The sequence below is a fragment of the Protomyctophum bolini genome (genome assembly GCF_963924005.1).
Source record: "Protomyctophum bolini genome assembly, chromosome: 9".
NCBI lineage: Eukaryota > Metazoa > Chordata > Actinopteri > Myctophiformes > Myctophidae > Protomyctophum > Protomyctophum bolini.
The window spans coordinates 30,345,167-30,362,453 of NC_137870.1; the positions used below are offsets into that span (position 1 = coordinate 30,345,167).

The 17,287-nt window shown below is 43.6% G+C and overlaps 1 protein-coding gene across 1 annotated transcript in view; it reads right to left on the minus strand.

Moving 5' to 3' along the window:
* Window positions 1–17,287, minus strand: part of nbeab (neurobeachin b) — a gene marked incomplete at its 5' end in the record, with an annotated part of 240,535 nt that overhangs the window by 22,797 nt on the left and 200,451 nt on the right. Inside the window, 3 exon segments of the mRNA XM_080772482.1 lie at window positions 1,440–1,592; window positions 4,979–5,098; window positions 6,302–6,442. Coding sequence (XP_080628608.1) covers window positions 1,440–1,592; window positions 4,979–5,098; window positions 6,302–6,442 — 414 coding nt within the window.

Genomic DNA, 17,287 nt, shown 5'->3' on the forward strand with positions numbered 1-17,287 from the left:
GACAAAAATGGAGGACAACAGTTTTCAGGCTGCGTAAACATCGACCTAAAAACGCAGCACAATACCATAGAAGCACCTTTCAAAATGTTAAAAATATCCCCTGCGATCTAGTCTTCAGTGATCCTCGTGTCTCATTTCAGCATGTTGGTCTTGATGCCACATACTGTAACTGTAACATATAGTAGCTTCCTGCCTCTCCCCTGTACCCACCACCCCACCAGAACCCTCGTCGTTGTAGCTGACCAGGCAGCGTGGGTAAAGTATGGGGAAAGGTCACCTCCGTGAGACGGCCTCCCAGCCCTGTCACTCCTGCTGAAAAGGTCAAGTGTGTTCCCAGAGCCCTCCCCCACCTCTGGTCCTGTGGCTGGAACCGCTGCAGCCTCTAACCTCGGGCTACACATCACACTTGGAACTTTGTTCCTTGGCATTTTGAGCTGGAACTATATTGTCTGTTTTCAGTCCCTTGCAAGTGTACAGTATATGCTGTCTGCTCAAATGTATGACCTATTTCAACACACTTGCATTTAGTATATTTATAGAATGTACAATTGCTGAGCTATGCCTATCCATGTGATTCCAATGTCTGACAGAGGAGATTTGGTTCATCATTTCCCTCCATGCCTGCTGGGAGCTCCATGTTGCATGCAAATATCCTTTCCTGATTAACCGTGCGCACGTGCACCACACACACACACACACACACACACACACACACACACACACACACACACACACACACACACACACACACACACACACACACACACACACACACACACACACACACACACACACACACACACACACACACACACACACACACACACACACACACACACACACACACACACACACACACACACACACACACACACACACACACACACACACACACACACACACACACACACACACACACACACACACACACACACACACACACACACACACACACACACACACACACACACACACACACACACACACACACACACACACACACACACACACACACACACACACACACACACACACACACACACACACACACGCCCTGCAAGCAGCCAAGTCATGATTGATGAGTCCTGGCATTAGGTAACATTATAGGCCACTCTTACTGGCTGTGTCCTTTAGTGACATCACTCGGGGTCAGGAGTACAGTGTTAGTATCGAGCGGTGCACTTTATTATGCTTTATGAATAAGGCAGGGAGACACATATTGTAGGATGCAGAGGGAGAGGGGATGGGCATGATTTCACTCCTGAATAACATGAGAGCATCTAAATTATGAAAACTGTACTCATGGCAAAGTATTTATTTATAATGTAAATGAAAATGCTGAAGCGCTGTATAACAGTAGTCATGAATTGCATGTTGAAAAGAATTGAAGGGAATACACGTATGTTCATCTAAATATGCTAAATAAAATAGGTTCCTACCATTCTGTTAATCCTAACAAAGTCCTCTGGTTTCTTGGCCCAGGCTGGCAGGTCCACATCACACACCATGTCCCTGTCTTCTCTCATGCCAAGGTGGTAGCCATTGCTATTGACAAACATCTCTGGGAGGTAGTAGAACTCTGGGATTAGCTCCTAAACGCGCACGCAGGAGAGAAAGAAAGGGGATGTACGTATGTACGTATGCCGTTAGTGTGACACACAAAGTTATTGAAGTTAACAAGTTCCAGTAATGTACTTTTCTATCAACCAGCAGGCAGCCACCACATCCATTACAGTATAGTGTTAATTGACTCAGAGTGTAAAAAAAGGAAAGAAATGTTATGATAGCTAAACAGATTTATTTTTTATAGTCTGTGTATCCACATGAGAGCGAGGGACACTCCAGAGAGAAACGGTAACACAGACAACCCACACACCAGGCCACGCGGAGCTGCTGAGAGGTGCTAGTCAGGTTATTCTACACGGAGGTGTTTGTTGAGTTAAATGAAACTGGAACAGAGTTGGGTTTTTCTCCCCAGTCGCAGGGCTCTGGTGATGGGGTCAGGACCTCGGTATGGAGGAGGGGAAGTCGGTGTGGAAAACGAGCCTTCAATGTTATCCCCAGTGTGATTCCAAGGCCTGAGCAAGAGGACAAACATTTACCTGGGCTTACAGAAAAGACCATTCCCAAAGGAAGTATAAATGCTATACTGCATCATGACATCACTCTTGGAAAAGAAAGATTTTTTGCCAAACATATAAATCAAGTCTCACTCATTCTACTGTCCCTACTCTAATCCCCTTTTCTCTTGATCGTGCAGACCATGAGAGCTGAGCGGGCGATGCACAATGAGGCATATGCACACCAGGAATGTAGCTCCACCATCTTTGTCCTCATTACGAAAACATTTTCTAAATAGCTTTCTAATGAGGACAAAGTATTGTTGTTGACGTTTCATGAGTGGACCCAAATCGTGAAAGCGGCCATAATATTTTTTTAATCCTTGTATTAGGCTTGTTTTATGATGGCAGGGAGCAGTAATGCTGTGGAGTTTTATCATGCCTATAGGGTACATAACATATGGGGCTTTTAGGCTCCCATAAATCACTATAGGTTTTAGAGAGAGGGAGTTGGCATGACATGGTACAGCTCTATAAAACTTCCAGGTCTGCTGTTGGTCACATTTCACCCTCTGCACACGACAGCGGGAAGAGAGTAGACTAGCTTTTCCTCCCTCTCTTCCACCCTCTCGCACACTTTCCCTCCTCTTTTTCGTTTGTAAACTTCCTGCCGTAACTCAGCACCAAGCCGTTAAAACTGCCAGCTCCGTTTTCAAGCCCACCTCCCTTGGCAGCCATTAATTCTGCAACAGCATCGTAATGGGCTAACAAGTCAATCACACAAGCCTCCATTGCTTTACACTGTGTCACCTTAATGACACGTTCGTCAAAATCTGTCACCAGTGGAGTGCTGCTGGATTCCTTCAGACAGCATGCTGGCGGTTTTGGTGTGTGTATGTGTATGTGTATGTGTATGTGTATATATAATATATATGTGTGTGTGTGTGTGTGTGTGTGTGTGTGTGTGTGTGTGTGTGTGTGTGTGTGTGTGTGTGTGTGTGTGTTCACAGGGAGCCAAGTCTGTCTCCGATCCCCTTAGTGTGGCTGTGTCTGCTTGACAAACATGCACAATATACACATGCACGCACACAAAATAAGTGGGAGGTATGGATGCACACTAATGATGGGGTGATAGGGTGGTTGTGGTCTGTGGAGGTGAGGGGCTTAGCGGATAGAGGGCTGGCCAGTGCAGCCTTGTTTCCATTTGACTTGCTCTTTTAGGAGGTCATCCTTGTCGGGGGCTCTGCCTCCCCTGGTCTTGTCGTCATTACTGCTGAAGGAGGCCGGGGTTAATGAAGGAGGCACCCTGGTAAAAACACGCTGCCTTTTAATCAGAACTCTGATGAGCCACTCACCGCACTGGGCTGTAGCTGACCTTAACCCTGGACACTCCACTCAGTCTCAATCAGTACCCGCCATGGGTGTGTACACAGCGCGACTCTGTGTTTGCGCGTGAATCCGTCTGTGTGTGTGCACGCATGTGTGCACGTCTGTCGACCTGTCGGTTTGCGTCTTAGCCAAAATCTGTCTTCAATGCATGCCAAGAAGCCATGCAGTGTGGGTCTATTTATTTTGTTTGCAGAGGTTTTTAGTTTCATACTTTTTTGTTTTGTTGTTGTTGCAGCAAGCGAAACTGGGAGAATTAGCAGGAAAAAATTAAGAGTAATCATATGAAAGACTACATATGTGATATGATATAATAGTCATAATATTGGCTCTGCTTCACAGCCTAATGCACCATAGGTAAACCAAACAAGCTATCTTTATATTTTTTTTGGCTTTCGCCTATATATTTTTTATGGAGGGACAGACAGTAGGCTGACAGGAAATGGGGAGAGAGATGGGGGGGGGGGGGGGGGGGGTCAAACAAGCTATCTTGTAATAATTCTATCCTGTTATGTATTATGAAATACTGCTATGTTTCATCCCAATCTTCCACAGCAGGAAGTAATGTAATGTAATAGATCGGTAGCCAACCTATGTGTGTAAAAACAAATGCATGCAGGCATACAAGTGGTTTAAAGTAGGCTGTATTTGTTAACAGGGTGGCGTTTGACTATTCGATTGTACGTTGGTTCCCAGCTCTCCACGTCTGCCTCACATAGACTGCTGGCCGCTTTCCTCTAGGTCCTGGCATGTAACAACCCTGTCTGTACATAAAAGACTACATTTTAAATAGCTTTTGTCATTAATGCTTTATTAATTGCCTAGGGCAACACTACTCGATGCTGGGTGTGCTAGAAATATATGACACTTTGAGGTCAGTGCATATCCCTGCCTGCTGTGGTGTTATGCAGTGGGCAAAATGGAGGCGAATCAGCAGGGTTCAGCACTGCTCCGTGGGTTTGCAAAGGGAGGGCTTTGTCTTTCTCGCAGACACAGCCTTTGTTCGCAAGCACCACTAAACAGGCATATTACACAGGCATATTACCTCTATTTTTAGAGGTTTTTTTGTTTCAAATATGAGTTGAATCAAATGTGTGTTTCTCTGGGCTTAGTGTGAAATAGTGTGTACTATTGGTCTTTGTGCTTCACTGCTTGGTTATGCCATTTATAATTCATGGTATATATTTGAGACATTTCTAGACCTTGACTTTAATAGCAGTGATGGAGAGGCACAGTACCTGCGGAAGTAAACACATTATTGAAAGGATGTGTGTTGTGTCCAAACATAACAGAAACAAATCACTTGTAATTAACTTGATAGGTAAGTACAATACTGTTGACACGCATCACATATCCATCATGGATACCTTTGTTCCGGTATACTATTTATGTTACTTTGGTAAGAGGCAATTGTCAGTCTTGTAGAAATCAATGTTTACAGATGAATTAAAGTGAAATTTGGAAAGGATTGAGTACAATTATAAATAGCATGTGATTGTTAACACCTGCGAATTCATTCCCCTTCTTCTCACCTTAACATCAGAGGTGTCCCTCTGGCAATTCCTCCAGGAGCAGGCAATGGCTGAAAAGGTGCAGTCGGGATGGTCAAACTTGTTGTTATTGACACTGAGGAAGAACGTGGTAAAGGGCTCCTATGTAGGAAAAAACGTGCACGCACGTGCACACACGCGCACACACACACACACACACACACACACACACACACACACACACACACACACACACACACACACAACACACACACACACACACACACACACACACACACACACACACACACACAAAAAGTTCAACAACTCAAATATGAAGTCACCATCTTACAATACATGATCAAAATCAAGTTATAAAACTGTATTTTAAGTCACAGTGAAATCGTATCACTTTCTCATGGAACACACATCAAAGTGAAAAGATGTAAATGTAATTTGCAGCATTCTTTCATTGTTATTCTTTCCTGTGCCAGTTTGTGGATCACTCACTCATTTACTGTTCTCATGCCTGAGGGAGAATTAATTAGTGCTCTTCCTGAATACAGTGAGTAATGGTGGTAATTGGCTCATATTTGGTGTTCTCATCCTGAGATGGTGGACACCATGGGCTGTGGCGGATGGATCACTCAACAGCGGAAGAAAGGGATTGTGGGAGTGATGCCACGAAGGCCAGTCTAACTACTGTCTGGGGAGATCTCCCAATTCATCAGTCCCTTACTAATGAGGGGGGGGGGGGGGGGAGAAACTTCAGTACAAAACTCCCCATCAAGCGCTTTCAAATTAATATGCTGTCTCTTCACTATCAAGGTGTCCGAACCACAGGAGGCTGGGCAGGTCGTGTGGGCCTGCCTTGTGGAGGGAACAGTTTATGTGAGAGTGTATGTGTCCTCCCCCTTCCACAGTAAATGAGGACAGTGCTCAGTAACCTTGATGGACATGTCTGCCAGCACTTGCTGGGTTGTCTGAAACACATAAACCTGCCACCGCAGCACCTGTAAATCATTACCCAGCCACTCTTTATTTAGTTCGCATATGCCAGTTTACTGGCCTGTGAAATGCTCTTTCTGGGGCTCTCTGGTGGAACTCGGGGGCCAATCAAATTGAGATGTTGGGCTGTATGCACATCAACGTGGGCGTTCTTATGCTCCAACCAACAGACCTCAAAGGAGCGCCAACATCAAGTTTGACAAGTGACAGTCAACCTAATGCAAACTCAGCAACGAATGATTTCATACAGTGGGGGTTCTGCCTCGTCACTATTCAGAAAGACAAAATGCTTGCCAGATTGCTGGATATAACATTATAGTAGAATAAAGTATTGGTTGAGGTAATGGAGTTACTCACTAGCCTCACAAGCCACTGCAGGGTAGAGGCAGTAGTGGAATAGTGGGAGTTGTAGTGACATGGCAGCGTCTGGTCACCTTCCCATGTCTCATAGTGGTCGGCATAAAACACTGCACGCTTCGGATTTAGAGCTCCGATTGGCTAGAAGAGAAATGAGATTAGATTAGAAGTTTGATATCATAATCTTACAAGAAGGTATAGGAATGTTCACATGCCTGCATTAATTAAAGGTTAAACACTGTACCCACATTAATTGAAAAATGATGTTCTTTAAGGCAGTTGAGTTGCATTCAAAGCATGCATACTACTTGAAAAAGTAGCACAAATCAATGGGACTTGAGAAATATCTCCATAGACTTACATTCAACTTTCAAAAGCAACTAACTTATCTGTACTGTAAGTTAACAAATGCAATCCTTTAACTGGGACACTATACAGAACTGTATGGTATTTGTCTGATCGTTCTGGTGTGTTGCATATAATGAATATCAGGACCTACAGAGTCTTAGCAGGCCTCCATTAGCCTACGTGTGGAAAGACCAGCCGAGGGACTGGGGGAATAAACAGGGCAGACGAGAAGCCTTTCTCTGGGATTTGTCTGTCAGACCCCATTATTCTCCTGCACCCTAAAAAGTTCCTGTTGCCCTGTCTCCCTCCTTAGATTTATGGGGGTAACGGGGAGAAGGAGAGCGAGATGGAGCACTGAGGAAGGAGGGAGGAGATATGGGCGGCTCCTGCTAAATGTTGTGGGTAATCCATATGGATTAACCCTAGCTGACCCGATTTACACCCAGCACGCCCACATACCCAAACACTGTACTCAGCACTCGTGCCTCCATTGGTGTTGAGAGCTACTATAGGCACTGCTACAAGTAGTTAACTGGAAAGAAACTCTGACTGAATGTCTGGAATTGACTCACCTTTGAAAGCTCATGCACACGCACGTGCACACGCGCGCACAACACACACACACACACACACGCACACGCACACGCACACGCACACGCACACGCACACACACACACACACACACACGAACGTGCGAAAGGTGACAGTATTTGTGCAATCACATACTGTAATACACAAATCTATCAATCTACAAGCTGTCAACGTGTCGATGTAGAACGGCTAGTTGAACTATCCAAAAAATGTTAGTAGTAAAAAAAAAAGAAAAGGTGTGCTGTTAATGAATTTGTCGTGTAATTACTGTGATAATAAAACAGGATTCAAAGTTCATTATTTAAGCCAATTATCAATAGCTAGCTCAATATTATGCTGACATGATCAAAGGGGGTCTTTCACTGCTTTTTCATTTTTATGTGTTCCTATAAGGCAACACATTTACACATATATTTAAAGCTGAACAAATTACCTTCTATGCTTTTAAATCACACTGTCCAATGGGAAAGCCCTGTGGACAAATTGGTAGTCAATAGTAATACACTCAGTACTGTTGTGTCTGAGTAAGTGAGAGAGGGGGATGGAAACCGTAAATGTAATCAATGGACGCTTTGGTGTCTGAACCCTGCAGCTGCCATGTTCTACTTTTGCCACAAGAGTCATGGGAAATCTATCAAAACAAAGCCTTCATTTCAAACTACTGTGAAATGCGGGGGACCTAAAAATAAAGCTACTTATTTGTATATAATTTGTTTAAAATTGCGTTTTGTACAACCTACTTTAAGCGCAAAAGAAAGGCAATCTTTGTTAAATCATATATTATTGCTATATTCCTCTACATTTGGCATGGTATACGAAACTGAGTCATCAAATTTAATCTCCGTCAAAAGTAAATGGCCACGTCTTTATTGTTCTTCGGCACACATGAATGTTAGCACAATTGGAGAGAATGAAAGAAAAGTTTACGGAGATCTGCAAAGATTTATGGGGTGATAATAGTATGACATGTGACATCTTGGCCTAGTCTAGATTGGAGTGTGGGCCACAGGACAGTCAAAACATGCAAGCGCACGCACGCACGCACGCACGCACGCACGCACACGCACACGCACACACACACACACACACACACACACACACACACACACACACACACACACACACACACACACACACACACACACACACACACACACACACACACACACACACACACACACACACACACACACACACACACACACACACACACACACACACACACACACACACACACACACACACACACACACACACACACACACACACACACACACACACACACACACACACACACACACACACACACACACACACACACACACACACACACACACACACACACACACACACACACACACACACACACACACACACACACACACACACACACACACACACACACACACACACACACACACACACACACACACACACACACACACACACACACACACACACACACACACACACACACACACACACACACACACACACACAATAATATGAGTAAATGAGTAAATGCTGTTAGTGTAACCAGCCCAGGATTGAGTCCAGGCAATACAGAGATTCTGTGAGTTAAGTGGAGATTGTTGTTTAAATAATATTTGAAAGGCTTAAAACTAAGCTCAAGATTGTAATGCATATAGTATACTGTATGTATACTGTATATTTGATTCTTAACCTTTGGGTTTTCAAACAAAATCTAAACAACCTCTCCCTTTGCCTCTCATAAGTTTCTAAATTAGCCTGCTGCCTGTACAAAATATATCTTTATCATGACCAGCATGTTGATTCATGTATGCTGAAACAAACAACTTAACAATATATTGTTAACATCTGCGTTTAAGCATATACCGGTCCAGCCTGTCAGGTGGTTTAGTGTAGCAGTAAGACTGTGGTTATTTTGTTTTCATCACTGTGAGTGAAAAATACCAATATTTACACTATTATTTTTGTACATGCATGGCCTGTTTGACATAAACATCAACGTGAGGTCACAACGTGCAAAAACTGTCCCCCCTCCACTCATTAATGTCAAACATGAAGCAAAATGAAATGGTTGTGTATAGACGTTACGCCTCACAGAGTTCACATCAGTCTGAACTTTGACCAGCCACTCAACCAATATAAGAGAATAGGAGAGATTGACCTCCTGTTCTTATTAACACTTTTCAATACACGCTAGCATGTATTGAAAAATTAGGATCTAATTCACGCCAGCATTCTTCCCAGTCGAGCTCTTATTTTGAAAAGCCACATTTCCAGACTACCGGAAGTAGTATTATCCTAGTAATGGCTCGTACACACTGCCCGATATTTGCTCCGATTATGCTGTCGGGGAGCATTTTTGGTGCTCGCCGACAAAACCCCCGATCTGACCCAAGATCGGGCTTTATCGGCGAGGTTTTGCTCGCTGTGTGTGAAAGGAGCTGCGAGAAGATCCAGCGCCGATAAAACCACTCACCGACGCCTCCCCGACCATTTCTGAATATCTAGCACGTTTGATATTTGACTCTGTCGCCGACTGGATATCATACAGTATGAACTGGGTTGCGACTGCGCCCCGATAAGGCCTGTATTACATCCAATGAGAGAGCACACTGTCGACTGCATCGATAGATGATCAGATGATAAGATATATAACCTTCATTCCGTCTGTGTGTGTGTGTGTGTGTGTGTGTGTGTGTGTGTGTGTGTGTGTGTGTGTGTGTGTGTGTGTGTGTGTGTTCGTGTGTGCGTGCGTGCGCGGAAAGACACGCACGGAAACTCAAGATTATAACGTCCTGTCTCGCTATAGCGCTATCACAAACATGTTGCCCTGTGTAGCCTGGCTATTCCTGTGTGTGTGGCGTGCACGCAGAGAGAGAGAGAGAGAGAGAGAGAGATGTGCGCCCTGTGTGGGTCTCACGCTTGTATCACGGCATCCTGCACGTGCATGTCAAAATGAATTGGAATAAAAAACAAATGATGTATTATGTATCGGGTCTGGGTGGCATGTTGGTGAACTCTTGCAGTGTGTGATCCCTGGTCGGCGATCAATCGTTTAGTGTGAAAGCCACAAAGATGTAATGACAGCCGATTTAAAAAAAAAAGACTCCTGCAGTGTGAAATGCACAACGATCTGATGATTCGCCGACAACTTTAAAACTCCTACAGTGTGTAGTTGAATAGGTCCCGGACAGGCCTTGTTTACAATATGGGTCTATACCGGGGCACTGGAGGGCTCCTCATTGCCGGCTCTGTGCCATCAAATAAACTTTGTTTTGACCAAAAATGCCATCTGGGACAAGGAAAAGGAGATACAGGCGATTGAAAGCAACAGCTAGCTACCCGATGATAACGTAAGTAACATTATGGCTTGATCGATCGAATGCACTATAATAGCGCAATTGCCGGCAATGGCGGTAAGCGTAGTATCAAAAAATATGCTTAAATTGACTAGATCTACGGCAATGGTGCTGAAAGAATTAAATTATGTATGTACTGTAAAGTATGTTTCCATTGTCCTTTTTAGGCTAAATACAGACGTGGGTCGCCAGTCCTCTTGCCCAGTAGTTGATTTGCCAGTCCTCTCTCTCAAACCTAATGGTAACCTTAGGTTGTGTACAAGCCACAATTCCTTACCATATATGCGCTATATTCCTGCACTACTGCAGGAAACACTACTGCCAACACAAGACAAAAATCACTATGGATTGCTACAACTGAAACAGAAATCCAATATTTCTAGAAGCGGGAGTCCCCAGGAGCAATGCCGTGTCAGGCACCCACCGTGCGTGACCGAATGATGGTGCACCTTTAAACCCAAGAGGGAAGGTTGTGGCTAATGGCCAATGGTATGATGAAGATGCAAGCCACATCCAACATCCACACTTTAACAGCTTCCAGGAGCAGCAAGCAGGGTGTGGAACAGAAGTAATGAAATCAACCACTACAACGCTTGCATGTCCTCTATACCTGGTTGGCATGAAGGAACTCGTCCCAGGCACTGAATGGTGGTGTCGGGATCCTTGTCGGAAGGGAGGCACAGAGACTTCTGATTGGCATTGAACGCATATCAGAGCAACACACCACATCAACACAACATCAGGGAAACACAGTCATCATAAGATACTTCCCAACAGAATGCACTGGCGACAAAGCACAGTTCTACAGACAGTTTATAGGAAGACAAATTAAACTGGCCCAGAAGATGCACTGAACAAAATTAATGACAATGGAAAGTGTATAGAGTTTATGGAAGAATACCAACGTCTGGCCACCAACACAACATGATGTTCCAAATGATGAGAGGGAAGCTATGGACCTGGATGTCACCATACACATAAGATTGACTATATCCTAACACGCAGAAAATGGAGGAGAAGCATCATTAACAGTGAGGCATATGGGTCCTTCAGCGCACTCAGCTCACACCACAGGATTGTCACTGCGACAGTGAGGCTGCACTTGAAGGCACCAAAAGGTCAAATATGAATGGAGGCCACTAGCGAAGAACAGGTCCCACACACTGCTGGAGATGGAGAAGCTTTTGACACCACACACCAAAGGAAAGTCATGAACATTCTCTGGGCCTATAGTGTTCTACAATTTCCCCATACAATTTGCCTACCATCAGTTAACAGATCCACGGACGATGCCATTGATACTTCGCATCACCTTCTCACACCTTGAGAGGCGAATCCTATATGAGAATGCTGTTCATAGACTATAGGTCAGCATTCAATACCATAATCCCCTCCACACCAAGCTGTTCGAGTTGCGACCCGATAGGCACAGAATAGTAAATGATTACCCCCCCCCCCCAAGGCAGAGGAACAGACAGAGGAACGGGGAGGCGGTGGAACCAAGGACGCATTTGACACAGGGGTCTCGTCCCCCGTGGGCTGCGGGACGTCCCCGTCAAAACCAACAATTGTGCACATACGGTACACCACACTATATGACACCGCTTTACTTCCAAGCTGTAGTACGGACCCAGAGCCAGAGAGAAAGACAGAGTTATTTGAGGAGGCAGAAAACTGAGCGCTCGAACGCTCTTCATGCAGCCTGGAGAGTGACAAGCTGGAGTTTGAAATACATTGCTTTCAATGACGGCGGCGCACATGTCCGCAATTGTACATTGTACATGACAACTGTTTTAAAGTATTATACAGTGACAACTCTGTAATGTTTATGTCTACTATTACTAAAACAAATCTCTAGAATAAACATCGTTAAACTGGCCTATTGCCTGAGTTCAGTGCATTCTGCCAATTTACGGTCCAGGACATTGTCACTCAACTGAACGGAGGCATCTGGCATTTTGTTTTCAAATACAAATTGACTATCCCTTTTCTTCACCGGTGCCATGAGACCCCTATATACTTAGTTAACTGGGGTCTGCCAAAGCTCTATACCAGATAGCACGTTTACTAGAATTTCCCTCCACACCAAATCTTGCAAGCTTGTATAGTAGATCTGCTATTATAAAAGTAATTACTAATATACATTATGTACATGTATTGTACATGATATAAAAGTCACGGCCACTGGTAATGACTGACTAATGACTTTCATCTCAGAATGGACTGTCTATAAGAAGCTCTCACAGTAGACCAAAATAAGGACCCCAAGGAAAGTGTGGAAAAGAGGTGAAGGCACGAGTGCAAAGTGCAAACAAGTTGGAATGAGTGGAAATACGTGTCAGGTGTGTGATGTGGGAAAGGAAAGTATCAGTATGGTTTAGGGACAGTCGCACTGAGGAAAAGATAGGAAGCAGAGCTGGAGGTAGCAGAGACTAAAATGTTGAGGTTCTCTCTGGGAGTAGCCTGGGGTCCACCTATGCTTTCTATGGCATAGGCAGCACCCGGCAGGATCCGCCGGGAGAATCTAGACACAGCTGCGCGACATGAGACTGATTAATTAGAGCGACAGAGAGAGAGAGGAGTGTGTAGGAGTGTGTGTGTGTGTGCGTGTGCGTGTGCGTGTGCGTGTGTGTGTGTGTGTGTGTGTGTGTGTGTGTGTGTGTGTGTGTGTGTGTGTGTGTGTGTATGTGTGCGTCAATTTAACAATGATGCAGACGATCAGAAATCAGCAGAGAGTGATCGATGTTTGCGCTACTCTATGCCGAATTGAAGTGGACTCGGAACCAGACTTTTATTTTCCTCTCTGGAAATAAAAACGTCTGGGTTTCCGAGGCTACTCTGGGAGTAACAAGGATGGATAGGATCAAGAACGAGTACATCAGAGAGACAGCGACTGTTGTTTTGGAGATAAAGCCAGAGAGGCCAGACTGAGATGGTTTGGACATATACAGAGGAGGAATAGTGAGTATATCGGTATAAGGATGCTGAGGTTGGAACTGCCTGGCAGGAGGCCTAGAGGAAGACCAAAGAGGAGATTTATGGATGTAGTGAAAGAGTACATGAAGTTAGTTGGTCTGAGAGAAGAGGAGGCAGAGGACAGGGTCAGATGGAGGCAGATTCAAGGGAACAGCTGAAAGGAAAATAAGTTGGAAGTGGTTAAAATACTGTAGGTAGCAATAAGAAATCTGTCAGGGGATTCATTTTTTCTTCTTTTAAGCACAGAAAACATGGGTTCCTTTGTCCCAGAATTAATCTACAGTACCGTAACACAGTAAGTGCCCCCACACAGTCTTGGCCACTAACTAAATAAATATGCTTTAAATATGAACTCAAACTGATTTGTACAACTTTCCGGTGAAGAAAAACTTTGGTGTCTACTTACAACTATACCTTCATCAACAAAACTTCACCTGGGTGCAAAATAATATTTGTGTTACTTAGTGTGACTGATAGCTCATTAGTGTGAAATAAAGAATAATTGTTTATGATGGGGCAGAATAAGTGCTTTCTAAAGCTTTCATACTCAAACTCCATAATAGAGGATCGTACCAACAGTCCAAATTAGGCTCTAGCTGTTTCCTTCTGCCTAACGGAGAGTAATCAGCATCTCTCTTCTCATTGTATTGCATCTCATACAAAACACAAAAACGACAATAACAACAACTGGCTCAGACAGTTGCACACTTCCTCCCATCCGAGTTAATTTCCATAGGTAACACCTGACCCGATGAAAAACACCCACCCCAGAAAACAACCTGTGATCAAAGTTACATTTGGCATCACATCTAATTAGGATCACTTTTGTTGTCTGATTCAAAAGACGCAGTAGACAATGAGCTGTGAATATTGGTGAGAGGGGTGCACGCCACGGCACTGAGAGTGCCTCTACTTGTTTGGTTATATCCAGGCTACCTCCCCGGGAGACGCGTGCTGCATTTTATATTTCAAAGGAAATTACATTACAGTACGTTGCTATGGTGCACTGTCAGGAAAGTCACACTTATTTTTGCTCGTCTCGTCAGAGGGTAAGGCTCACACAGCTCCAGTCAGGATCTAATGCAATTATGCTCCTCCAAGTAAAAACAAAGCAGACGTCCTCCCAAACAGTGGAACAGAGCTGGGCGTGAGGGTGAAGAAACGTCCATTATCCAAGAGGAGGAAGCAGGAAGTGTTCTTATAGCCATACTGTGTCACCTAGCTTATATTCCAATGCCGGAGCTCAAAGACCCGCCCGGCAGCACTGTTTAATGCAATTTATTTGTGCGTGTATTTTTTGTTGAATTACTGATGACAAAGTTGTTGATTGTCAACAGTATGTATAGGCTATCCATAAAAGAAGCAAGCAGCACGCTAGCAGAGAATATAATACACTATAGTTCTTTGACTTCTTTCTTTCAATCATTTTATTATTATTTTCACAATTATATTTACCTGATCATCTTCTTGTTAAATACACTAGTTTAAGCTCGTCACATGAAACTCTATACCGTCAGAATAGATCTGTCGCACGAATTATCCAAACATTAGAAAGTAGTCGGCGTATCTGTGTATCAGATTGTGAAAATATAATAATAATAATAAAATGATTGAAAGAAAGAACTAGTGTATTGTTTGCTAGCGTGCTGCTTGCTTATTTTATGGATATATATTGTTGACTTTTATTTTTACTTTGTCATGAGTAATTAAAAAAAATACTTACAGTATGACACGCACAAATAAATTACATTAAACAGTGCTGCCGGGCGGGTCTTTGCGCAACCGCTCCGGCATTTAGATATAGGCTGTCACCCAGGGTGCACCTCTCAGGGGTGCTCAGCCTTCACAGCGTGTAACAGTAGTCTCTGAGACAGAATTGCAAACATTGGAGATGCTCAGCCTCTGTTCAGTTCATCCAAGATGAAAACAATGTTTGAGAAATGCCTCTAATATAAGTCTTGTTTTAAGAGGGTTCATGTTTCACTCATACAAAAATGGGACTGACATTCTAGATTGTAAATGCAGCATACCCTCCATGCCCTCAGTACCCAGTTACTTGACTGATTACCTCAAAATAATACTAGAGGGAGCGTAAATAATGATCAGGTGCCACCCACTTTCAGAACAAACATGGGTACATTCACCTTCCACAGCACTGCCACAGGTGTGGAATGCCCTGTCCCCTTCCCTCAAAACAAGCAAATCACTGGTTCCCTCGGTTTCCTTTAAAAAAAGGTAAATGCACCTGTCACTGTCTTTAGGTCAAAGGCAGAGAAGGTTTACCCCATCCCCCTTCAATTTATTTCTATTCCAACCTGTACATGTAGATTTTATGTGTTTGAGATATCTTAATTGTTTGTTGTCACTGTTGTTATTGTGAATGAATGCATGACAAACCAGCTAACTCCATTGGATCCTCAAACTATCTGCTAAATCAGCTAACTCAATATCCCCCCCTCTCATGCAAGTATCTGACAATATATAAAGTCACAATACCAACTTTGATGAGGCAGTATTGCTTTGTTATAAGGCTCTCTTCATTTCCTGGAATAAACACACACACACACACACACACACACACACACACACACACACACACACACACACACACACACACACACACACACACACACACACACACACACACACACACACACACACACACACACACACACACACACACACACACACACACACACACACACACACACACACACACACATTTTTTGAAAATAAAATGAACATTTTGGAGTTAGTTGGTTTCCGCCCGACAGCAGAGATATGTGTGGTATTCACTGCATCAGTATATATGTCTCCAGTAATATACTTGCTGCCACTTATTTTTTCTCTTTGAGTTCTGAAAGATATATCTAATTATTCCCTGTCAAATACAAAGGAAGTAAGCTCTGTTTGCCTTCATATGCAATTAAATCCATTTCTATCACGTAATTTAACAGCCATGAGGAAGATGAGCTTCCCTTTTCTATCAACCACCTGTCCATCAAATGGGAAATAATCGTTAAGAGTCTAATGAAACACACTGCCACATGAATGCACCTGACATCAAAATATGTGCACCTCTGGCCCTAAGGCAGGGCACGGTGTGTTCAGTTGCATTCTTCACAGCTGACTGAAAGCCCATTCAGCAGCATGATTGCAGGTGTGCACTAGGTGTGAGAGGGTATTTTGGCTTTAGAGTACTCCAGTGGTTTTAAACAATGCTACTCTGCTGCTTCAGCACAAAATCACCTGGATCACAAACTTTGGTGAGCTAAATATAAATGTAATTAAATTGTATATTTGTATAGGGATGCCAGGTTCTATTTTTTGCAAGAATTTGCCTCTATACAGGGACATGAGTCTGTACAATGTACTCCCATGTAAGTGTGTAAGTAATTATCATGCGCTGTCCTACTCGGGAACACCCGGTTATGCAATACCCGTTATAATGGTCAGAGTACGCTTTGAAAACGTCTGTCTGTGTTCCTTTTCTGCCAATATGATCTGTGCATCTGTGTGCCTGTGTCCCTTTTATGTCCATATGGAGATCAGTATATGGGAAAATCAGGGGAATTGGCAGTTCTGGAAAGTCCTTGTGATACTTGTTATAAACGTCTGTGGTGAATGTTCAATAGTGCAAACTGACTGTGGAAAAGTAGACTGACTAAGAAATGAAATCACAAATTCAAGCTTAGTCTGGGGTTGCCATGGCAATCAATTG